The sequence below is a fragment of the Neopelma chrysocephalum genome, unplaced genomic scaffold (assembly GCF_003984885.1).
Source record: "Neopelma chrysocephalum unplaced genomic scaffold, ASM398488v2 Primary Assembly neopelma1_60, whole genome shotgun sequence".
NCBI classification, from domain to species: Eukaryota; Metazoa; Chordata; class Aves; order Passeriformes; family Pipridae; genus Neopelma; species Neopelma chrysocephalum.
Window position 1 is genome coordinate 10,238,333 of NW_020897715.1, and position 26,227 is coordinate 10,264,559.

The following is a 26,227-nucleotide window of genomic DNA, read 5'->3' on the forward strand; positions in this document are numbered from 1 at the left end:
GACAGAAAGTACCTCTGGTTCAAAGTGAACCAGAAGTGGTCACCTTGGGTGGCAGATTGTCATTTGTTATTAGTGTGCTCGGGTAGAGCTGCTGGTGGGAATCAGGATTCATTCCTTCCATGAATGTTGGTAACCTCCAGTAGCATGTCTAAATGAACGTTTCTGTTCCTGGGATCTGCAGAGCACATAACAAGATCCATATCTCCTTTGAGTACTGTTGAAAAGGATGCCAGGTGGGATTTGGTTCGTTCAGCAGCACAACTCTGCAGTCACTGTGCTGCTGGAGAGTTGGACACCTTTTTTTGTGTGAGCTGGGTAGGGGAGGGCCATAGTGATGAGGTCCCTCATGGCAGTACCATGCAGGTGAACAGTCATTTAGAGAAGAAAGGAACATTATTCTCAAGAAACTAAAGTTTGTTTTCTTTACGAATAACCACAACTAACCTTCCTGTCTCCTTGCCAACAGGATCATGCTGGGAAAATTATGGGATTGTACATTTTAGAGAAACTAATGTGATCCACTAGTTCTTTTAATCACATATCCATAGTGCAGAAAAAGGCCTGAAAATGCTGCTGACACTCCTGAGTGACCACTTCCACATGCAGCCATGGCATTATAAGAATTAAGGTGACACGTTAGAAGAAATCCTTACTCATGGGACAGTTGTTTTTTTTAATTAAAAAAAACCCTGAGCACTCTCTCCTTCAATTTGTAGCACAAATGAAATTGTAGTTTGGATTAACTGCCTGAGGTCAACAGTTGGCTTGATCTTTAGTGATGCTGCTGTTTAAGGTGTGTCAGCTCCCTGTTTTTCCTCTGGCAAAGCAAGCTTTAAATAGGTTTTCCTATAGCCGTCTTTAGGTTACCTTTTCTATGCATCTCCTAAGTGTCAGTATGTTTGTTCACTACCCTGATGACTGAGCTTTTTTCTTTACTCTAATTCATTTAGGAGCAAACACAAGAGAGCAGCGCTGGGAAGGGTCAGTGGTGGCATCATGCAGTGTGCTAAACCTTGCACAGCAATCCTGTAAAGTATATCCTAGAAAAGACAGAAAAGACTGATGGCTCGATTTTTCTATCCATAAGTGGAGATAACAGTGTTTCCTTACTCTCTAGCACTGGCTGTGCTACCTAATGCTTGGTGATTAATTTCTGTGGGGAATAGACAGTAGGGGGGCCTTTGAATCCTGACCTGAAAATACATAATTTTGAGCTATTGTGCATCTGGAAGGAAGAAAGTTCCAAATTTTGAGGTCAAACCTCTGCAGATATATTTTTAGTTCACTGAATAGAAGTCAGATTTGGCTGGTGAAGAACTGGTTTTCCTCTGCTAAGTATGTTAGCTGATACTTCATTACAGAATGAAGTGTTGTCTTTCCCATTTTTCCTGCAACTGGCCAAATGTAAAACTTCCAGTTTTTACTTGGCCTCAGAGAAGACTTTATCCTACTTTCTCCTCAAATTTCTGTATGTAGTTTGTCCGTAGCTTTATGGTATTGTGGAAAAGTCACTGTTACTGTGAAGAAATGGAAAAATTGCTAATTTTTATATAGATTCAAAGTAGCAGACGTGTGCTGTTGTCTTCTCAAGAATGAAATTTAATTGTTACATGCTACTAGACTTTAGGATTGTCAAGGGAACATTATCTCACTATAAAAATAATTAAAACCTCCTTTCAGGATAATGCACATGTGGCTAATATAGATGTTGGCCACTGGCATTGCATCTGGGGATTTAATGATTTAAGGTATGTTTTGAGTGCCTGTTGTGATCTCATGTCAGAGGGTATAATTCCATTGACTTCAGTTGAAATTGTTCTGTTCTGTGAGATCACAGTTCCTGAATATTTAATTCCTGATATTTTTATTATGTTTTATACCCGTCTGTTAGGACATGGGAACATATAAATGGAACAACTTTTGAGTACATTCAGTTTTCAGAATGCTGCTTTGAGCTGGGTTTATTTCACTTATATGTAGAATTATAAAGCCAGAGGGCAGAGCAGTGAGTTGACCTTGAGGTGCCCTGGAGTATGTGTCTGTTCTCTTGCAGAACCTAATGTAAGTTTTTACATTTTTTAATGTGTGGGCTCCAAGCTGAGAGGTTCTCAGTGCACCGATGGTGTACCTGTCACTTGAGATTTTTATGTCCCATCAGCTTTTTGATGGAATTCCAGATTTTTATGAATCAAGTATTTCTGGCACCAGGATAATACCCAGATATCAGTGTAGTACAGCTTGGCTACATCAAGAGAGTGCTTTTTTAGTAGTTGGGTGTGAGACTTTGGCTGCATGAGATGGAATTGATCAAAAGCTGTTTTTCTTCATCTTTCTATGGTCCTAAAAAATATGGCTTTTTGGTGCTGAAAAAAACAATTTTTTTTTGCCAAAAACTGGTGTCTCTTGTGAAAAACTGAGTAGTTGTGTGCCCATGTAGTTTTCTCTAGCACTGTGGTTGATAAGTACGTTAAAATGTATACGTGGCTCTTTGAGTTCTGCTGACACTAAGCAGTGAGTATTGTACTTTTAAAATTATTTCTTCATTAGTTGTTAATTTACCTCTAAGGGAAGAAAACACAAAAATATTGACTCAGAGTATTGCCTGAGTATTGAGTATTCCTCTACTGCTCAGAACAGCTTGCAACTTACTGGGGAAAAAAACTAGAGGACATCACTGTAGACCTGTTTAACCCAAGCAAAAGTCTTTTCCCTGAAATAATTGGTCGCTGATGTTCTCCTGGTTCAGTATCATTTTTCTAGTTTTACCTGATCTTAAGAACATGTAGGTGGCAGGAGACCAATATGGGACTTGTATTGTTTCTATTATGGATGATCAATGTGGTCCACATAAGCTTGTCATGGAGTATGTGAGTTGAGAACAACACCAGGTGCCTTCAACTATGGGTTCTAATGCTGCATCTTAGGCAGCTGAGGTGCCTGTGATATAAGGTCTGGAGATACTTGTCTTTGAGGACATCACAGTGGGAAAAAAAGTGAAATTTTTTGAATAAAAGATTGTGGCTTGCTGCAGTGATAGGCATGAAATTTTGGGCCAATCATATGTATCTTCTGGTTTTTGTTTTTCTGTATTGTTGATGTTTCTCAAACCTTTTATTTTCCAGTTAACTTCCCCTGAATGTATGCAGCATGTTAAGAACAGAAGGAGAATCTTCGGTATTAGGGAACGTTGAAAGTACATTCTTTATACAGTTGATTTCTTCCATGTATTAAGGGAGAAACACAGGGGTGAGGCTCATCTGCATGGGATGGACCTCAAAGTGAACAAAAGCTGAAACACTTTAACAGTTTTGTCTTAGCAGAGTGTGCAAGTAGGATGGGAAGGATTTTCAGAAGTACTCACCAGTAGCTTGATTTTCTTCCCACTGAAATGTGTTGTTTGTTTTGGAGGTTTTGGCAGTTTTTTTTCTACTGACATCTCTGGGAGTGGATCTGAGCCAAGCTAATGTAATTCTTATTTTTCTGATGCAGTAGCCATCTGATGCAGTTTCTTGAAGAGCACTGGAGAGCTGCAGCTCTAGTTCTCTCTATACCTTTGCAGGTGTGCATGTGTGCAACTTTCTTGTGACGTGTTCGTGCTGTGTTCCCTCATGGATCAAAGTAGTGCTTTAACCCCAGCATGATTTTTGTGTGGGGTTTGTGTTTTAAATTTCTCTGAATAATAAGTGGGTTTAATTCCTGCTAAATGTTGTTTGCTTCCTGCCTATGAATGGTAAAACCTCAATGTCTGTTTTTCATATACTGTTTCCAGGAACCTCATGCAATCCTAAATGGTATGCCTTAGGGAACAGCATATGAGGTCAGCCTTGCTGCTTACTTATCTTGGGATTCAGCCCTTCCGCCCTTGTTCTTCAATAGTAACATTCTTGGTTCAAAGCCACTATTGAAAGATGAGGATCACATGGAGAACCCATATGGTTCACCTGGAGCTGATGGTGTTGCAGTGGGGGGAAGGCGTTATTTTAGCCATCCTGCTCGGGGGCGTTTGGTAACTTGTTACACTCTGTAGTAAGGGTGAGGAATTTTTTCCTTTGATGAGGATCAGATGGAGTTTCAAACACCTCTGGAAGGTTGCATATTAATGTGTATCTTCATCCTTGATCGATAGCATCTTAACAGAACTGAAGGGTAAGACATGCAATACTTTGAAGAACATAATGGCTGAGCAAGCCCCGAGTGAAGGGGGCACTCAGCCACCCTTTGAAATGATTGCTCATGTTTATGTGCAAGATCTGCCTTGTTTTTTTCTGATCACTAACTCTGAAAATTTTTCTCATGTGGTGACTTCATTGTTCTTTATTTATTGCACATCTTAACTGTATTTTAAAAGAACTTGAGCTGATGCCAGCATCAACATGTCTGAGCAGTTTTGATGAAACTTAGGTAGCTTTAGGCCTGAAGTCATATGAGAAATGTTGCTTTGGGGACCAAAGTCTTAAATATTATACCAGCAGGAGCTTCCTTAGAGATTTCAAGAGAACTGGGTGAGTAATTCTCTTGAGTCAAGTGCAATAGCATTTGTTATCTGCTTTATGAACTTTGGGATTAAATGTAGTGGTTTTTTGGAACAAGGATATTGGGAATGGGATAGGGGGATGAACCTGAGATGGAGGTTAACGTTTTGCAGAATATTGATTTGACACAATACTGAATAATAGACTGCTTAAATTACGTTGTAACTAGGAGAATGTGTTCTGACTCCATTTACAATTAAAAATACTAACCATAATTAAAAAAACACTGTTTTTCCAGCTAATCCCCATGTTTGTTCTCCCCTATTTTTTCTCTTGAATACTTTTCTTATTGCTATTGGCAAATTTCAGATATTAGTTGGAAGGAAATAACTGACTTTGTTTTAGAAGTGACAGTGTGTAGTGTCTTGTATTCAGATAATTGACTCCTTCCATGTTGGCAGAGCTATTAATTTATTGGCACATCCATCAAAAACAGTCATGCCTTCAAAAACTTTGCTCTTTATAGTGTTTGAAAGACCTGTTCCCAGTGTAGATGAATGAGAAGGAGCCTTGTTTTGAGCCTCTCATCCACTGCTTCCTCCAACCAGCCAGCTGTGAATGCCATGGGTATCTCTTAAAGTGCCTGGCCTGTCTGGATAGGCAAGTCAAATGAATTCTCTCCCTGTGCCCTGTTGGCTGCCCACATTTCTGTGCTACACTGCCTCAGGGCATCACCTTGCTCTGGACCTGAGGCCTTGGAGCTTCTTTCATTCCCCTTGCCCACTGGATGTCTGAGCAGTTTGATGCTTTTAGGTTTTAATCACACAAGATTACAGCAGTTTTTCTGAGCAGATCTAGTATTATCAGCTTACAATATCAGTGCCTAATGTTCTAAGTAAGTGCTTAGTGGTGTGTTACTGAGATTCTGATTTTTTGAAGTATCCATTTCTACTCTCATATTTTTAAAGTGAAGGAGGTGCAGAGCGAAACAGAAGTCATAAGAAAAAGAATTAATTTGGAGGGGAGAAAAAAAATTGAAAGAGTTGTTGGCTTTTTTCATCTTTTCCGTTTTTACTTTATTTGAATTGATTTTTATCTTTGTTGTCATGGTTTAACCCCAGTCAGCAATTAAGCACCATCCAGCCACTCACTTTCTCCCCTCACAGCAGAATAGGGGAGAAAATCAGAAAAGTGAGAAAACTCATGAGCTGAGATAAAGACAGTTTAATAAGTAAAGCAAAAGCCTCACATGCAAGAAAAGCAAAACAAGGAATTCATTCACCACTGCCCATGGGCACGCAGGTGCTCAGCCATCCCCTAAAAACAGGGCTCCATCAAATGTAATGGTGACTTTGGAAGACAAATGCCATCACTCTGAACATCCCTCTTCCTCCTTCTTCCCCCAGCTTTATATGCTGAGCATGACTCCACATAGTATGGAATATCCCTTTGGTCAGTTGAGGTCAGATATCCCAGCTTTGTCCCCTCCCAACTCCTTATGCACCCCAGGCCACTTGCTGATGGGGCAGTGTGAGAAGCAGAAAAGGCCTCAACTCTGTGCAAGCACTGCTCAGCAATAAGGAAAATATCCCTGTGTTGTCACCTGTTCCCAGCACAAATCCAAAACACACGTCCACACTAACTGCTGTGAAGAAGTTTAACCCTACCCCAGGCAAAACCAGCACACTTGAGCCTCAGGGAGCTTAAGCACAATTGTTAAGTATACAAAAAAAATAAAATCAGAAAGTCTAACATGCTATGAAAAAACACCTTGGGATACAGAAAATGTGTAACTTGATGTTCCTGCACCGTGTTCAGCATAGTCCAGTTCCCAGTGGAATGTCTTCATCAGCCACACGTTGCTATTGCTTTAGCTTTTTAATGTCTTCCACAGTGGGATAAGGTGGAGGCAGTGATGCTGTGTTTGGATTGACTGTGGTAATGAAAAGCATGTCCTGAACACTTCTTTTAAAGCATCACTCTTGTGTTATGGTTGGCTGCCAACAAGTTTGTTCCACACAGTCAGGTAAATGACATCAGCTCCTTTGGTGTTTTCCCCTGAAGGGAATGGCTGAGCTGTTCAGGCAGTCTCAGCTGTGATACCCCTGGCTTCGCATTAGCTCTGGTAAGGCACCATTTGGAGATTGTTGATGGACTGCAGTCAGGATCATTGTGTAATTTAGGTAGGAATGATAATCTTTCTCGCTCCAAAAAGTGCAAGTGCAATTGAGTCCACTTGTCAAGCCAAAATCCATTACTGTCTGTAGTGATTCACAGTGGGAGCTGACATGAGCTATCAAGGAGGGATTAGCATGCGCAGCATGCTGTGGTTAAGAGCTTGTGCCACTTGGTCAGACCACGATGTGAAGCTGTGGTGAGTGTTGAGTTGCTAATGTCTCCTCAGGTTACTCTACTTGGGTTTGTGTGCAAACAGAGCAAGGTGGCTGATTGGCAAGCTCGATTCAGAGCCAGGGATTTTAAAGCACTGCTGAAGAATAGGCCTGAAATATCACCACTTGCAGTCCCTTGCTAACAGGAGCAGCTACACCAAAGCTTTACTGAGAAGGGAGAACTGGTCTGGATTTAAACTGATGTTTTAAAAATATTTTGCTGCTTTTTTCATTCCCATGTTCTGGTGAGCTAATAAGGCTCTCCTATGATGAGAGAAGTTGAAGTGTTTTGTTGAGCTTCCAACTCAGGCGTTATATTGCTGTGCAGGAGTCCATGGAGGGAGGAGGGCTTTTAAGGTGTTGGGGTTTTTTGAAAATGATGTTTCAGCCTGTGTATTTCTCTATGCCAAACTTCAGCCTTTTCTAGTTCTCAGTATCACTAAGGAGAAGTGTTCTTCCATCCTCTTGCCTCACATGAGTTTTTTTCCGGCACACTTTTTCTCATATCAGGGATCTGACTTGCTCAGGAGTTCCCTGTAGCCCACGTTCACTGCCAGTATTGTGACCCAGCCCTGGTAGAATAGCTTTGCTGGAATGGTTTTCCCATTGCTTCCCACAGAAGAGGCACACTGAGCGCGTTTTGGTGCTGGCAGACATGCCTGAAAACCAGCATGGCAAGAAATCCGTGTTCATCCCAAATTCCTACAATGAGAAGTCGCTATCGACTTGAGGAGTGTGAAAGCAACAGAAACCCAGGGCAGGAAGACTAAACTGAGGTCCTTGCCTGATTGTCTGTTACAAGTTCACAGATGTGTACGAACTGTTGTATTTTGGACCCTTCTCTAGATTTCAGGTGCCAGATCTTTGTCCCTGTTCCAGGTCCCCAGCTGCAGGTGAAGGCAAGCAAATCTGACTGTGCTTGAGTACCAGATCAAAACAGGGCAGGAGATTACAGTGTGAAGGATCTGCTCCTAAAGCTTTTTCTTCTGCTGGAGTCTTTGTGGAGGGAAGGATGCAACTGTGCTAGTGCATTATTGTTAGATATCTAAACTCCCCCTCCCTGTTGCTGGCTCTCAAATACTTTGTTATTGCCAATTCACTGACCTCTTCTCTGCTGATTGCGCAAGACCAGGTTGAAGGTCTGTCATGTCATCACCTGGGAAACTAGAAAATAAATTTAATAAATCCCATTAAAGTATTTATAGATAGAGACTGAGTCATGGAGTGATGGAATAGATAGAGATATATTTGGTGCAAACAGAAAGGTTTTTTTAAATGTGTTTTTTAAAAGAATGTAAGAATTCTATCTGTGTTGGTAATTTCTACTTGTAAAAAATAATGTTCAAAGTTTCAGGCAGGGAAGAAAGCAAGCTATCTGTAAGGTGGAGAGAGGGTAGTGGTATTAAGTAGTAAGATTTGATGCAGTTGGGGTATGTGAACAGAGTTGTAGGGAGTCCACAGCTCTCCTGCCATAGTGTCTGTTTAGTTTCTGGGAGGATGAAGGTTCAAGGGAAAGTGTGTCAAAGCTCAGTTCTCACTAACTGGTGAGACCCTCTGGGCAGTGCAGCCGTGTGTGTGAGGCTCCTGTCCTCCAGAGTGTGCTGCCTCTATTGTTAAGTACCTGGTTCTTGCAGGAGTACTGCTGCTGTGGTGGGCTACGTGATATGTGCCTGGCCAGGTCTGAACTCCTTAAGAGTGTGCATGCTGTGGTCTGTCGCAACTGTTTGAGCCTGGAAATTCGTGTGTCCTTTTGTATTGAGGCTACATCCTCGGTTAGTAAACTGCAGTGGGAAATAGTTTCCCCTTCCATTATTATGACAGTGGGGAAGTTTTATGTTGCATGATAAGGTTTGTTCGAGCACTGTCTTCCTGCTGTAGTTTTTGCTGGCTGAAAGGTCACTACCGGCTTCCCACAATTGCCTGCAGATCTCCCAGGTGAGTGGCTTGTCTTTGCTTTGTGACTGCCTTGGATCATCATGAGCAGGGTTAGTGGTAAACAGCACGAGTAATGGGCCATTACCAGGTTGGTTTGTTGCGGCTGAACTGGGAACAAACAAATAAAGGACAGGACTTGGATAGGGTTGATAATGGGGGTCAGTCTTCCCCTTTCCCCTCTTATTTAAGCAACCACGGCCAGTGCTGGTTGGGGATGTGTGATCGAAATATTCATAATAAATACCTGTGCTCTGAGAGACCTCAAAAAAGTAAACTTAGTTACCCCAGAACAGATATGTTAGCTCTACCATGGTGCTTATTTCAGAATGGATGCTGTTCTGTATTTCAATGTACATGCAGGCAAAGTGTCTAAAAAGACAAGCTTAGAAACAAACAGGATCCCTTGCCACACCCTCTTACTGGCTATTTTTTGCTTAATATGGAAAATACAAAATCTGCTTTTATAAAAATCCTTGCTGTGCTAGCAAATGTGTGTCACCCACCAGTTTGCTCCCTCCTGTTCCAATGCTGGGGAAGATTTCTTAAAATAAAGAATGGAATAAATCATTCAAATGACTATGTTTTGCAGTGCCTGACTGGCCAAATGAGTAGTTTTCTGAGCATTGGGGTTGAACATGCCTACTTTCCTATAAATTTGTGTCCATTGGTTGATTGTGAGTCTCAATGGAAACTTTTCCCATGGTTGAGGAATTTGCTGGGATTCTCTGTTCTCTTTTGGATTGCACATGCCAGCCTCGCCTTTCACAAAGATAATTATAGAATCTCCTTCCTGCCTGTTTGCACAAAACTTGTAAGAACTTGCAGGAATTTGCTTTCTCTAGCCTTTTGTCAAACTTTGACTCAATAGCTGTGGGCCGAGACAAAAACTCTGGATCAACACACAGACATAGACATACACACAGAGATATTGTGGTTGCCATATGTAAATCCTATTTCCCTAAGAGGCAGAGCAAAGGGGATGTGCAGTGAGAACCACATTGTGGGCTCTGTGTGGGACAAGGAGTCACTAACGGTGTCCTGTGAAACAGGGATCTTGCACATGCAAAGCAGGGAATAGGACAGCAGCTTCTCTTTCCCTGCCTGTTTGAGCTTCCCTGCCTATGTGCCACTAACACTACAGGGGATGCTTGATGGCTTTCTTTTCCTTTTGTGAGTATAACTTGTAACTTGAACTTACCCTTGTGGAGTTCAGCACAGTGGGCACTTGGAGAAGCAACCTTATGAGTAGCAAGGGGCAGGATGGATTTGCCCTATTTAACCACAAAGCATTTTCAGAAATAAGAGAAGTGTGGTAATATTTCTAGTAACTGGCACATGGTAACTACAAGCATAAAGGCATAGGATTTTAAATGAATGAAGGTTCCTCAAAGGAATGTTTCCACTCTGGTGGTAATTCACTCAGTGAAAATAACGAGCAGTTATGTGTAACACTTCACAACTGTGGGAAAAGCATAATTCAATTTTACATATTCACCATGTGAAAAATAAGTAGATTTAGAGACACATACAGTACATAAGCAGAAAAGCCACACGTGGGCTTATAGATGTTTTACCACATCAATGAGATTTGCATTTTGTTCCCGGCAATGCTGTTAACTTGATGTGTGATTTGAGAAAAATCAAGTTACCCTTCTGTGTTCTTGCATATCTGTTTGCGTTAAAGACAGTGGCTGTCCTCTGAAATCTACTTGTATAGAAGTTGAGGGTTTTTTCTGATAAGCTTTGGAGTGTTTTTGCAGTATAGATACAGAAGGTGCTGGCAAAAGGACTGTAATTTGTAGTTTTAGGCTGTAGCTTGAGCATCCTGGGTTTTATTAGATTCTCAGTCTTGGCCTTAAACTCAAAATAAAGAACTAAGGGCTTAGTATGTAGGGGTTTAATGCATGGTGTAGATGAGTGGGAGCACCAAACAAGCTTTTCAGATACATAAGTAACCCTGAGAAAGCAGAAGAGTCAGGCATGGAAGGGCAATGTTGTTTCTAAGGGTTCTAAGGAACAGCCGGACCATCAGCACAATGGCTGCTGTCATTCTGCTAAGAAGCAGCATCTCAGGGTCTGAAACAGAGCTTGAGTTTACAGGAAGGTCTTAAATGGCATTCACCTTGAGTATGGGATCTGCTTTCCTGATGATATTCAGGTGTATGGCAGTTACAGGATGAGAGGTTTATGGACATGGTGATAAATTACTCTGTTATTTACTGGTAGATTCGCCTCCATTTGTGCAAATGAACCTTAAAGGGAGACCATATAATCATGTTAGCAGCTGCACTAGCTGAGAGCAAGTTAGAGTGTCCCTTCCCGTATCTTCAGCTACTCAAAAGTTCTTGTAAGAAATTCCACTTCTCAAGCTAAAATTTGCCTGCATGTACCAGCATTTATTTATTTTTGGCTGTTCTGAGAATAGAAGGTTTCAGCCACACTTCAGTAATGAGAGAAGAATGAAATGAGATTTTCTTTGCCTCCAGAAATGTTGGTTTTAAACATCCTTTCAGCTGCGTGGAGGAAACTGTAAAATCGGGATGTGACAGTGGTGCTCCAGAATTCTCCAGGGGCCTTTGAGTTTGACTTTGTGGGTTTTTGTGGCCGATATGGAACCGATGAAGCAGAGTTTTCCAGTTCATTTTTTCTGAAGCACACAACTAAGAAAAGATTTACTACAGAAGCATCTGCAAATAATTTAGCAGAGTAGCCCAATGAAGTACATTGCTGCAAATTGCTACAGAGACCTGGCAGGGTTGGTGGCAAGGTGGGAGAATAATCTTTTGCATGGCTGTCAAAATCAAAAGAGGGTACCTCAGTGTCTGTTGCTCTTGTTTAACTGAAGCAGAGGCAACACTTTTCTAGGGTTGTCCTGTGGTCTGAAATGGCAGATAATTTCTCAAAAGTGAGGTGTTATTTCTTCTTTCCCTTTTCATTTATCACCTCCAGGAAGTTCTTTGATCAAGGAAAGATATTAGTGGTGCAGAGTATTTTGCCAATCACTTTTAATGCTGACATGACAACTGAGTCCTCAGCACTTTCCTCAAGCACCTCAGGGTCCAAGTGGGCAATTGAAAATGGTTGTCTGGTAGAAGTCCTGTTCAAATCAGTGAGGAGAGGAGAGTGCAGAGAGTAGCTGATATCTGAAGAGAAGTGTGAGGATTGTTTTTTGTTTTAATTTTACTCTTAAGCTCTCTTCAAGAAAAGACCTGGCCACCATTGCTGCTCTGACTTTTCTTCTTATCTCATTCCTTCCCTTTGGCGGGCCCATGTTTGAGTGGTGGGATATGACCCCTCTTGCATTACCCTTGTCTCATTTCATAGTTCTCAATCCTCATATGGCTTTCTGTTTCCTTCCTTAATTTTTGTCTTGATGTTTAAAAAAAACCCCAGAATTCTTTGATGGCTCCACATGGGCAGAAAAATGTCTGGAGAATCACATCATTCAGTCTACACAATGCTTGGATCTCAGCCATTCTTTGAGTTCATTGCTTACATGACCTCTAAATATTTATTTTTTTAAATGGGTTTATAAATTGCTATGATTGATTAAAAGACTCCCGATAAATGTGTATTCTTCTGAACACATGCAGAATGGTGGATGGTTTTAATAAAACAAAACAAGAAAAAAAGGAAACAGCTTGTATAATTTTATGTGAAGTATCAGATCTATACAAAACTAGATGTTGTTTTATTCTTTAAATCTTGTGACTGGTATCTGAACAGCCAATACATATTCAGAATGTCTGTAACCTTGGCAGCAACTCAGAACTCATTTATCAACATTTCTAACATGGGAGATGCAGCCATAATTTTCTTTCAACAGCCAAGTTTTGGGGGGTTAATTTTGTTTTGGTTTTTAGTGTATTCCCCTTGTGTTTTTGCTTGGACAAATACTGTGTCTAATGTGATTAAAATCAAACTCTCTTATTACTGTGTATTTAAATTGCTTTGTCCTGTATAAACAGGCAGGACTTGGCTCCAAATTCCTACATTATTTGAGACATTAGACTCTGAAGACCACTGGTTAATTGGAAATCAGGTAATGGGAACCAATTGTCATTGCCTTGTGAGGAAGGTTTAGTGAAAATATCTAAATAGAAGTACATAGAAGATAAAGGTCAAACCCAGATGTGAGTGTGGAGAAGCTTATAGGCTATAGCTAATTTGACAAGTTATAAATGCTTATCTGGTCTTCCTTTGCTACGATGATAAACAGTTAAAACACCTTCATATGTACTTGCCAGGTAAATATAGGAGTAAATTTGCCTTGTGGAATTTGAGTATGGATATGTAATATGTTTCAGCCTTCTACTTGGAAATTGTTATTTTTTTCAAGTTCTTCATACTGGGGTTTGTACTACAAAACTTAATCAGTCTGCTCCAAGAGGAATAAAGAGCCCTGTCAAGCCACTCAGAGGCAATCACAGATTTATGACAGATTTTTATTTGCCGTGCCTGAAGTTATGTGGTAAATATGGCAATGTAGAAAGTGCAATATTTGAGGAGGTAAATGGCTTAATCTACTAATCTTGCTTTCTAAACAGTACCTGGGAGTACAGGTGACTTGCTTTGCCAAAAACAAGCTTTAGAAAAAGTAACAATGATATCTTGTTTTGACAGTGTTAAGTGGGTGAGGGTGATACTATTCAGCCATAGTGTTTCATTATAATTACCAATTTAAAAAATAAAATAAAACTTGGGAACGTGTTATTACACTAACATGATCCAAATTCAGCTTTCATCGGAGAGCCCAACTGTGTAAAATGAGCCTGGTCTTTGAAGTTAATACTCACTCACCACACGGTGCCTCCACACACAAAGGCAGTAACATCTGTATTATGGGGCATTTCTGTTGCTTTAATCACCACTTACTGCACTCTTACTGGTAGTCAGTTATTAGTGCTAGAGATTAATGACACAAATCTGGATTTATTAGTGCTGTAAACCTGTGGGAAATAGTGAGTTGAATTAGTGTCTTTTCCATAATAAAAAATAATGTGCTTTTACTAGACCCGAACATGGTGTGTCCATTTCTACAGTAAAAATAACTGTGTGTGAGCCATTTAAGGTTGCTTGAATGATCTTTCATCGCTTGGCTGTAACATTTCAAACTGTAGAACACTTTCCCACTTGCGAGCAAAGTCTCAGTTCCTGATTTAGGGTATCAAAAACTGTGTGGTAATCATTTTACTCCAGAGTAAAATGCTTTTTTAAAAAAATAGTGCTTCCTCATATGTAACATTGACACAGTAGAGACCCCTGAATTCCTTGAGAAGAAAGGGTATGCAAGATATGTGTATGTTAATGTGACTGTTCATAAACCAACTCACTGCTGGGCTGCAGCCTGAAATCCAAAACTGGTCAAAGAAACAAGTTTCTGGTGCAAAATTAGCTACAGTACCTTATCGTCTTTGGTTTTTAAGGAGTAAATCTACCTGTTGAGCCACATATTTGTGACCAGTCTATGCCACATCTACACACCCATTAAAATGTCTCTGAGATTGTTGAGGCTTTGAAAGCTCTGTAAGTCAGTAAAAATCCATTTCTTCCTGTTTTTTGTGTAATTTGCCATCCAGTTAATTTGATCACTTCTGAGAAGGGGTGGTGAATATGAGTTTTATCCACTGCCTCTTATGAACTAGTTTTTAAATTCAACATAAAAAATTCTTCCTAAATTTGGTTGTGTTTCAGTAGAAATTAACTTTTTTATTTACAGCACTAGCAACTATGTGACATCTCTTGGCTGTAATAATGCTCTATAGCTAATGATGAAAAAGGACCATAGAAATTGCTGAACCTTTAAACCAAGATCGTGAAGGACCTCTAAGAGGTGCATTTTAAGGAATTGTTGAGTACAGTAATTTTCTTTAGGGTCCACTCCTGTGTTCTGGGAGGTGTGCTGCCCTGTCCTCAACTGGCTACATAATCTGAGCATTTCCTTCTGTTGATCTGGTAAAGAGAGTCCTTGCGTAACCCATCTCAAAAAAAACTCCAGCAGGATGGGCTGTTGGGGCCAGGTCCTTGTGCGAGAAGAAGTGGCACAGTTATCTTGTAAGCAGAAGATAAAGAAAAAAGTCCATTGCACCTGGGCATGCAGACCAGTGGCATGGGGTATGAATCCCAGGCTGCTGCTTTGATAGTGCATGGGGGAAAGAAGAGGAGAAGGATTCTGAATCCTGTAAAGTTTCAAGAAATATTTCTTGTTGATGCATGCACACATTCTCTGTTTACTTGTGCTGAGCTGGAGACAGCTGGTGTTCTTCCAGACACTGAGGAAGCTGGGCGTCAGCACTGTCTGCTTCAGATAAGATTAATAACGTATAGCTTCATGGGGAATGGAGACTAATCTGTTGGGATGCCACAGCAAGCACTCCTAGTGAGGAGGAGCAGCTGCCTGCTTTGGGCCTCCTGGGGGAACGAGATGAACTATCTGAGACAGATTGGGATTGACTCCTGTTTGGTTCTGAAGGCAGGTCCCTCACACCTTGTAGTTGATTGTGTTGAATGCAGCAGGCAGATCTATGGACTTGTGGTCGTGTCCAAGTCCCAGCTCTCTTTCAAGTCTTTGTCCAAGTCAAAACTCTCTTTGAGAAATGCGCCATAATTGAACGCAGTAATACAGCAACAGGAACTTTGTTTTACCCTTGTATAGCAGAGTACAAGGGTACTGTGACCTTCTTGAAGTACATGCTAACACTAGTCTTGACTGACAAACCAGAACAGTGGCAGTTTGGATTAAAATCTTCTGCAGTCACTTCTGCTTCGCATTTTCAGTTTAGGAGTTAAGAAGAGGATTGTTTGATCTCTTAAAAGCTTTCTGTGTTGTACACAGGTTGGACACTTGACCTACCTCTTTTGCACCTTGTTTATTACTGTCTAGTGAGGCCGATCTGTGCAATGAATGAAGCCATGATCTTCATCTTCCTTGAACGGTGGAGACAAAAATGATTCTTCTCCACAAAATTTCTGCCAATCTTAACTGGTGTTAAAAAGGGCCAGAAACTGTCTAAGCCTATCCAAAAATGCCTTGCTTTGTCTGAGGTGTGTTCCCTCCCAGTGCCCTGTATTTCTGTCTCTATTTTACTTGCTCTTAAAAGCCATTAAATGGCTGAATGGATTTTCCCAGGAACCCTGCAGGAGGATACTGCTCCATGTGTAGGCAGCTTGAAGACTCTTGTGCATGAGGTTTCCCTCCCTGTCCATGCAAGGTTTACTTGATAGGCATGCTTGTGATTTGGTTGTTTCAACTGCACACCCTCCACTCCCAATCAGTGCATGAACAATTTAAGGAGAGAAGTACAGATTCGCTACTTTTAGAAGAAAACAAACTAAACCCAGTAAAACCAATGCTTGCAATAAAGCAGCATTTTTTGGTCACTTTCCTCTGAAGTTCTCATGATAGATACAGCTTGGAGTCATGAGCATCTTTGTTACTATAATACGTGTTCATAAATCGTTGGTACGCTATATTGGTACAATACTGATACACTGGTACTCCTACTGGTACAAGAATGAAGACAGAACAATTCTCTGCCTAGAAGAAGCTCTCCCTCCCCATTTTCAGAAATAATGCTGTCTTCCTTCCTGCATTCAGTGACTTCAGGGTGTGGGTGGTGGGTGACTTTTAACACGGTCATGGGTTTACCTGCAACATGGTGGGTTTTTTTAGGGCAAACCTCCTGCCAAGGTCTGTCTCCTGGGACTCAAAGCTTAAGGGAAGCTGCAAAAACCTGACTTCTGTCAAGATCACTGTGTCTGAGGATGGCATGCTTTAGGTTCCCACCTTCCTTTAATTTATCTCCACTTTCTCAACAACTTCCATGTAGAAAACTCTTGGGACATTAATTCCTCTTGATATTGCTAGGGAGCTCAGTTAGCAACCACAGTATTGTTCAGAGCCATGGAGTGATAAGGCTTTGTAGGCTCAAGCTCTTTTGAGCTCCCTTCAGAGGTCCTGGCTAGGATCTGCCCAAGCTTGCAGTTTTGAAGCAGCTTTTAGGGTCAGCCCCAGGTAAAGGGCACCACATTATTTACCTTTCCACATCCTTGGATGCAATTAAAAGATAAGGCATGAGCGAAGAATGGAAAATTAGGAGGGGAATTCTAGGTCACTGGAGGCTGCAGTGTGTGAGTGCTGGTACTTTCACACACTCCTGGTGCGGGATTCCTGCTCCTGGTGCTTAACCTGAGACAGGGAGAGCAGTAGCAGCTGTTCCTTTCCTTCTGGCTTGAACACTGTGTAAGTCGCAGTGTACCCAGTGGGTGTTACAAGCTCTTCTGAAACCTGAACTAAATGATTGCTTGGTCGCCCAGTGTGTGGGGGGGAAAAAAAAGAATTAAAAATGATTGAGGCTCGCAAATCTGTGCAGAGACTGCCTCTCCAAAAAGTCAGGTTTTGTGCCCTGCTCTGTGGTAATAATTTGATGCTTTTTCCTTTTTGAGGTTTTCAGTCCAAACTCTCCAAGCACTGGTTTCACAAACAATTACTGCTGGGCATGAATGATTGGTTTGCAGCCTGGAATAATTTTACGTACTCCGATGAATGCTATTGCCTATATGCAATTCTGTGATTATTTACTGTAAAAATGATTTCTACAATAGTTGTGGTAAAGACAATTGTAAAATAGAATATCTGTGGTACTGTTAGGTTAGCAGAAGCTAACAGAAGATAGTGATTGCTGAACTAGATGCCTTGCCAGAGGTGTGAGCATAGGTCTGTACCTTTCCTATTGCCAAAGGAAATCCATTTTCATTCTCTTAAATCATGTTTTCTTTGTTGCTTCTACACAGAAGTGAGATACCCTACATAGAACAGTTTCATCCTGGAAAACTAATCTAATTAATATTTTATTTTAATTAGGCAATTCATATTTTATTTTAATTAGGATGGGTTTTGTCAGCTTTATGGATACACTGGGGTAAGGGACCATGTGAATTTACTCGCCTTTCTTGCCCACAGTCTTTTCAGTGCCTGTCTTCTCAAAAGGTTTAGGTAACAGCAGTGGACAGCTGGCAGAGTTGGGCTGCATTTGACCCAGTGGTGTAGCAATGAGCTGGTACCCCTTAGTAGGGGTAGGTGCTGCTGGGTCCAAGGGTGTTTCTACAACTGTGTGACAATGCCTGACAATGCCTCTAACAGGGACCAAGGAACCTTGACTGCCCAGACACTGAACAGGTGGTGCAGCAGCTCACACTATTGAGAAGGGGAGAGGTTTGGGTTTCATAGCGAACAACATTTTGTGAAGAAAGCATTTTCAATATGACAACAAGGAGAAGTGTACTGGTTCAAAACTAGAGCTCCACATCTGCTGCTTTCATCCTCTTCCCTGCCAGCACTGACACTAACTTTAGTGGTGTACATTGCCCTTTTCTTGGGTTTAGCCCTTTCAGCTTCAACACTGTCTTCAGGGTTTTTTTCCTGGTCTTTTTTTTCCTGTTTTTTTCACACTGTCTTGATCTTTTTCTGGCTTTTACATCTCTCTTGGAGGAAGATTTGGTACCTACTACTGCTGCTGGACAGGGACAGTGTACAGCCACCTCTGCAGGTCACATTTATCTGATTTTGGGGACTGCAGCATCTCATTAGAAACAGGAAGAGTCCTGAACAGTTTAACAGTTTCACTTCCAAACAGTAGCAAAACACTGGTGAATTCACAATGCAGAGAAAAATGCTTAGGAATAAAAATGCTTAGGAAAATCTATGTGCTGCTGGGTCCTATGATGTGTTAGCTCAAAACTTGCTTATTTTGGGATCTGGTTCTTCATTTGCCACATTTCTATGCATGTTTTGTCAGACCTTAAGCATGACTCACTAAAGCCTGGATTAGACAGAAAATGTAGACACTGCACCATATGTTGAACCATGAACGTCCCATTTTTCTCATGTCATTGACAACGTATATGTTTATCCTATATTGGATGATATATTATTATGCCAGCTCACTACTGAGCTTTTAACCAAATGCTACTGTGGCTTGTCTTTATTACAATAGAGACCTATTTTAAATTAAAATGCTTTATTGATATGAAAAAAACTTCTTTTGTAATTAGGAAATCCTCTGAGCTTTTAATTAATACAATTATTGAAGAGGTATTTGGTTTCTGAGGCTATATTTGGCATTCCACAGGCACGTGATTTTAGTGATATAGAGTTGAAATGTCAGTTGAAAGCCTCTATAGTAGGAATAGAAAAGAAATTAGATTACCTCTGAGACTTAAAAGAATTGTTGAAGAATTCATTAGAGCAATGTTAAAATATGCTCTGAAACAAGTCATGTTAGTCTACAGATTGATATGGGATATCTGGGGATTCAGAGTGCTGTGCTACTCTGATTAATTAAAATGTAGTCAGCTGAAACCTCCACTATAATCAAAATTGTTCCCCAGGGTTTTACCTTAATTACAGTCCTGGTGTAGCCTTCTAGTCCTGACCATTGCTGAGCTAAGTAATTAGTTGATTTTTTTTTTAAAATAAACAAAAGGATAAAATTACCATGACAGTACTTAGGTTGGTTTTGGGGGTTTTTTATTGCTGTGCCAGGCTCTGTTTGATATCACAAATTGTATACAGCCATTCTTTCTGCTCCTAAAGACAAACAGTGAGAGACAAAGTATCTCTGGTTTGTGCGTTATACTGTTTTCCATATTGTAAGACTTGGAATATTTTACAATTGCTGTTTTCTGTAACTTTGGCTAAGATGCCAATCTCCCCTCTGCAGATGTGCTGCCTATCTCATCCCTGTTGTGCTGTGGGTAGTGTTCTCCTACAGCAGGGTTTCCTTATCAGCATTTCTGCAGTAAATCAGGGAGGAGGAGATCACTTTTCCCAACAGGGTCTCGAATGAAGAATTCACATCATGTGAATTCATACAGGATACCAGAGGACATCTGCCTTACGAGGCTGTCTCCAGAGTTCAGACTTTAGGAACTAGATAAAGGACTGCTTCTGTCTCTCCCTTACTGTATATATTCTGACCCTGGCTTTATGTAGTCTGTCATCAGTTTGTCCTTGAGCTGGATGCGGTAGTGAAATTCTTTGGATAAGGCTAATCCTTATCATTCGCTTGTGTCATGTCAGGGCATTCTCCCAGAAGCTGCTGAATAGCAAAGACATGACAAAGAAGCCTTTGATTGTGACTGTCAGTAGTGGGACCTGGAGAATTGTAACTCAAAATTAAAAGGGATCCTACTGAGTTGTAACTCTCTGGCAGAGCGAGCCCCAGGTTTGGTCTTCATCTTAATGGTGTGACTGCAACTGGTTTGGATTCTCAAAAATAATTTTTAAAACGCTGATGCTTTTTCAAGGTTTAAAGAAAGGAATTTCATGTCCTTTCTTTTCAGAATATAATAAACAACTATTATACTCTACTATAGCGCTTTCTTCCAGAATCCCATAGCATTTTACATATGTTATTTAGGCTCCAAAACACCCCATTAAGGGATATTTCTACTTTCTTTTTTTTTTTGCAATAAGACAAACTGAGATGGAGGAAGTGCTAGTAATTTGCTAAAGGCTAAGCAGTCCCTATCAGATGTAGAAATGCGTACTCCCAAGCTCTTTAGTATAACAATGCATATATGTGCACCTGACTTCCACCCAAATAAATCCTCTAGGATTCTCTCCTCTGACCACGTGCAGTGGGCATGCACACAAAGGAAACACAGCATATCAACTCATATATGTAGTACATCATCAACCATGATAAAGTATAATATTAACTGCTTAGTACATATCATAGCTTTGTGCTTTTAGTAATAAAAATGTCTTTAATATTAACAGCTCTATTTAAGTGACATGTCACAGAAAAGGACAGTAGGGAAGAGTCTAGCTGTGCCTTCTCTAGTGATCCCTCCATACCCTGCATTGTTTGATGAAGCCTAGCCTTATTCCTTTTGTTTCAGTGGCAAAGTAGCAAATTTGATGGGAAACCTGCCTTGCACATTTATGATAGGGCAGTCTAAAATGGTGGAATATCCGTGCTCTGAAAGAGATTCATGAGATCCTTTGCCCACGTAAGGAGCCAATCTCTGGGAAGACTCAATAAACCTATAATTAGACTACATGTTGTCCACCTCAGACAGCTGGAGGTCAGATGAAAGTTGGCGCGAGAGAACAAAGACTCTGGTTTTCCCCCTTCAAGAGTCTCAAGTTGCAAAAGAGTTGAGAGGTCATACAATATCAACCTCTTGGTGTCTACTTGTCTGTTTCGAGAAACTCCATCACAGCCTGAGTGATCTCACCCCCTGTGTGGGTCAGTGCTGGTCAGTGGGGGTACCTTCAGCGAGGAATGTGCAGCCCATTGGCTTGGCCATGTAGATAAACCACAGAGCAACAGTATGTGCTCGAACACATGAGTCCTGATGCCTCATCTCAACCCTTTGCTTTTCTCTTGTACTGAGAAGATGATGTAAAATCCCTATTTTTCAGTATACTTTGCACGTGGTTTTTAAATAGTCTCTTTAGGGAGAGCATCTCAAACATTTGACATTCATTTGGAGATTCTTTTGCTTTCTTTTTATCCTTCACTCTTATATTCATCTGTAATATTATTAATGGTTAAGAAAATTGCATGAGTACTGTGCTAAATACAACCATGTTGAAAATGCTGATTTTTTTTTTTTTTAATGTTACTTGCATGCTGGAGAGTGGACACCTGCTCAAGTGAATGCCTGCAGATCAGATTGGTATACTAAAAAGCTGATTATGAGTGAAAAGTGGAAAAGTTCACCTCCGAGGATTTCTTTTAACAGGACTGTGATTCATTTTATGTGAAATTGTAATTTACAGTATTGCAGCTGTGCATATGTTCTTTCACTCTCTGATGTCTGAGACAGAAGAATTCAGTGCTGTTGGATTACTTCTTGTGGTGTTTTTGCATCAGTAGTGGTCACTATGAATTTGCTGCAATTGAATGTGGGCTACTGTAATGTAAGATATGAAATGTGTGTTAGTTTTGTATAATCCCGGTTTTGACTGTTTCTTCCTGCATGACTTAACACCGCATTGTATAGGTGGGAGTTTCATTGGAAATAGTTTAAAAGTTAACCCCGTTCATCTTCATTTGAAATGCACGGATACAGTCTAGCCTTGCATAAAATCCCTTTCCTTGGCAGATGTCACAGAGCAGCAGAAAGCCACACGTACACCCTTCGTAGAGAAACTGCTTCAGCAAAGCACAGCCATTCCTGTGCTGGTTCTTTCCCAGGCTCCCAGCTCCTGCTGAGCTCTCCTGAGGGAGCAGAGGTCCCTCTGTGAGCATGCTGTGTACCTCCATTACTGCTGTAAGAAACATGTCCCCACTGGAGCACTCTGTTTTCAGCTTATTTCTGGAACTATCACTGAGCCTGGAGCTGGGAACACCTCTGTGAAAATGAGAGGAGCAATCCGTGCAGGTGGCCAACTGTACATCCTCCGTTTTTAAATACTTTTGAAGGAATATTTTCAAGTATAGGTAACGACCACTGTACTAGGTGTATACATGCTGTTTCATTGCCTTGCACACTGTTTTATAACATTCCAGGTAAACTGCTTTCAGTTGTTTAATTTTATTCATTTATTAATTTTATAGTCATCATTTTTAGGCAAAGCCATCATAGTTGCTCTCCATTTCGTCTAGTGAAAGTCCATATAAAATGAGTGCATTTTTCAAAGGAGATGCTTCATTTTAGCATAAAGTACTATGTTTTGGTGTTAAGGGATAAAGAATAGATCTCTGCATGCTGCAACTTTGTAAGTTGTCTGTACACAACTGTGTACATATGTATGTGCATTGTATAACTGCAGGTGAGAGACACAGATGTGACCAGGGAAAGCAGCAGCATCTGCTGTCCTCAGTTACACTGGTGGTCAGTGTCAGATGTCAGGTGGGGCTGCTCCTTCTGCCTTCCCTTCCCCTTCCCAGAAGATCCCAGGTTCCTGTTTCTGTGCAGAGACTGTGCCCCACACACCTTGTCTCACATGAATGGGTTGTGTACCAGTCCTGAACAATCACCAAAGCAGGACTGAGACCCATAGAATTGTACTGAGTGGGGCCACAAAGATGTCTGGGTGAGAAGGAGGGCACGGAATGTAGCCAACAGTGGTTTGCCTGCAGTTTTCATGAGTTTGGAGCTGGCAGTTGCAACTGCAAAGCAGTGTGGTACTGCAGACCAGTAGAGTACCTAGGTGTTCCGGTAGATTCCTTATCCTGTACCTTATTATGTTTAGGTGAGCATGAAACTTCATTGTGCTTTGAGTCAACAAGAGTCAATCTGCTACCGTCGAAACTAGTATTTTGTAATGCAGAATCTGAAAACCAGTGTTGGAGATGTTTCTGTTAGTCCCAACAGTGTATCCTGCTGAAAGAAAATGCTGGCAATGAGGCTATTCCTCACCTCAGAGCAGACTGTTTTCTGCAACAAGATATCACTACCACTGGTGCACAGACAGCATCCTATGGAAAAATTGCATTGTTGGGTTTTTTCCTTCCTATATTTGAGAGATGAATTTGTGAAAGCAGGTCAGACAAAGCTTGGGGCTACGTGGCTGGTTGTGAGTATGGACTTTGATTTCCTTCCCTGTCCTTGTTACCAGTAAGTCTCAGAGGAAACCACTGCTTAGCAGAATGACTATAATTATTTCATTAACTGTTTGCTTAACTATAGCTTTGTGCTTTTTCTGCATCTATAAGTATCTATACAGCAAGTATTGTCATATCATCCTACATTCTTCCTGGAAGGTATATTCAGAAGTCATGGCAATAGTCACTAAGGGTTTGGAAAGAAAATTTCATCCAGGTAGAACTCCTTCAGCAGTTGTAGCAATCTGTTTTCATACCAAATACTGTGTTCCTCTCTCATGCAGGTACACACACAGAACTGTACCCAAGTACTCACAGACTGACACTCTAGGTGCCACCTTTACCCTTCTCACACTCTTCCAATCCCTTTTTGGGTGTCCGTGCCTGGGTGTTGGCGGTAGCACCAGATGGTGGTGAGTGGAGTGAGTCTTGAGTCCTGCTGGTTGACACCAGAGCCACGTACCAACAATGCTGTAGCATTTGACAGGGCCTCTTGCTAAAGGTACTTGTTCAGGATGAGCTGAGGTGTGCTTTGACTCCCCTCAAAATCCCAGCTTGTTTCTGTCAGTTCAGTTTGGCAGGGAGGGAGGAAAATCCCAGCATTGTTTGTTGTTTGGTTGCACCAGAAGAAAGCCCCAAGCCAGAACATAAATACAGTGAGTAGTAGTAGGGATCTGACTGCTCATGGGACTTATCCCCCTGGCGCTGTTTGGATTTAGCCATCTGGCTGTGGCCCTGCTTACACCTGTCAGCTGAGGGGGACAGTGCCAAAGCAAGGAGTTTGTGAATGTCTCCTTGGAGCTTTGCCTGGCCAGCTGGCAGCATACATCATCAGCCAAGCCTTCTCTTCCTCCTCCTCCACAGCCTTGGACATGTCATTCAATATATATGGCCATGCCCTCTGCCACAACTGAGGAAAATGGGTTTCAACTCCATCAACCCCTCTAATAGAAATGAAGGGTATCAGTCTTTTTTACGCTAGACAAAAAAACCCCCATAATTTCTTCCTTTATATTTTATTTTATATTTTTCCCTTCCATGGTGATTTCTGCTACAATCTCCATTGGAGATCATACCTTAGCAAGATGAAACTAGCTCATGGCACTGGAATTTTATAACGGAGAGGAGAGAATAGGAGGAGGAGGATCCTACCAAGTAAGATCAGCCCCAACCAGAAAGAGGTTAGAAGCAGATTGAGGTTTGTTCACGTTAGAGTATGATGAGGCCTGTTAACGCAGATGTGCTTCTTTCTAGCTTCTTCTAGCAATGCCATGCTCATATTTGTCATCAAAGCGATACTGTCATTTTCCAATGCTGTCGTTATCTCATTCCCATGTCAACAAACCTCCTACCAGTTTGGGTGATGGACACATTTTACGCTCAGATGCTCTGGGGAAGGTGTGATGACCCTCCCTTCAAAACAAGCCAGTCCCTGTCTGCCACTGTGATGCAGCAGTGCTCCTGTCCATCTGCCAGGGGGTCTTTGTAAATGCTGTGTTAGTAAGCTCAGTCACATTCGTACTGCCTTTTTTTAAAGCCAACCCTACACCCCTGATGTCTTTAACATTGATAGGGGAACAGTATTTTCCCACATGCAAATGGAGAATAGATACCACAAAGTGTCACAAAAAGTAAATTGATTCATTAAGCAATAACTTTAGGCAAAACCTGAACATTTAAAAATTTATAAAGATGTATTTTTCCTCTTTTCAGTGTATAACAACTGTTTATAAAAGATTGTTGCCAATCTTAGACTGCACTAGTGCTTTTATACTCTGAAGCCTTTTACTTGCTGATGAATTTGATGAATGCATTTACAGTACTTCAGTAACCCTTCTGTAACAACCTCATCTTCAAGTTCTTGCAATGTGAACCTTCTGGACGAATCTGAATTATCACATGCCACACAGCCCAAGTTGGCTCAATAGCATGCTGCCGTAATTATCATTTGTTAAAGAATCTAAGGACTGCTAGGAAGATATTGTGTGTGAAATGCATGGTGTTTATGACATCCTTCAAACAAACTTAACACTCAAGACTCCAAGCATAAATTACTAAGACAAATCAGAAGCAAAGGATGATGAGATGGTCTTATACAGAGTTGGAGGTAACCAAAATAGAAGTTTCTTTAGCAGGTAAGACTTTTGCCTACTTGTAATCTTCTACTTTTACAACCTGATGCATGGCATTGTTTAACCAATAGCTACATTAAGAGAAGACAACTTGAAATAAATACAGGAATTCATCCAGTTGTCATGGCTTAGCTGAACTCCCAGTGACTTGGTGACCTCTCTTGCCCTTTGCTTACTTTGAATCCAGAATCTGTCTGCCTTTCTTTAGTTGCTTCTGCTAAGACTTTTATGTAGTGATTCTGTTGTGAAGAACTTTTTGGTGCTGTCACATTAGTGTTTGGACCTTTGGATCAAGTGGACCTTTCCACCCAATTTTTTCAGGTTACCATTCCTGCGTTTGCTATGGTCATGTTGCATTAGAAAGTGTGTGTGTGTGCCAGTGCTAAATCCATGGCTCCAGAGTGTCTTTACATGATAATAATCTCATGTTGGAGTCCACACCACAGTATCATGATGTCCATGTGACCTGAAGTGTGTTAGGATCTCCTTACAGACAGGTATGCCATGATGTACTCTGTCCAGGTCTTTTCTCCCTTACAAATCACAACAGTTTAAAATGATGCTGAGGAAAACTGTTGAGCCATATGTGTTTTTAAAAGGAGAAGCAGTGCTGAACCAATGTATAGCATTCAGTGGAAAGGAGAGCAGTATGATCTGTAACACTGCCTGTACTCCGGAGCTGAGCAACTTCTTTAGAACTATAAAGGGATTTGAGCATGTGTTCATTTATTAATTGC

At 41.0% G+C, this 26,227-nt stretch overlaps 2 protein-coding genes across 7 annotated transcripts in view; one reads left to right on the top strand and one right to left on the bottom strand.

Moving 5' to 3' along the window:
- CMSS1 (cms1 ribosomal small subunit homolog) overlaps positions 1–26,227 on the top strand; it is a 224,489-nt gene that overhangs the window by 164,526 nt on the left and 33,736 nt on the right. Inside the window, exon 1 of one of the 6 annotated variants that reach the window (XM_027681081.1) lies at positions 25,421–25,493. The exons of the other annotated variants lie outside the window; for them this stretch is intronic. Coding sequence (XP_027536882.1) covers positions 25,436–25,493 — 58 coding nt within the window. The 5' untranslated portion in view covers positions 25,421–25,435. Of the gene's footprint in view, positions 1–25,420; positions 25,494–26,227 lie in introns of those variants that run through there. 6 annotated transcript variants of the gene reach the window in all.
- Positions 1–26,227, bottom strand: part of FILIP1L (filamin A interacting protein 1 like) — a 188,028-nt gene that overhangs the window by 161,111 nt on the left and 690 nt on the right. The window lies entirely within an intron of this gene.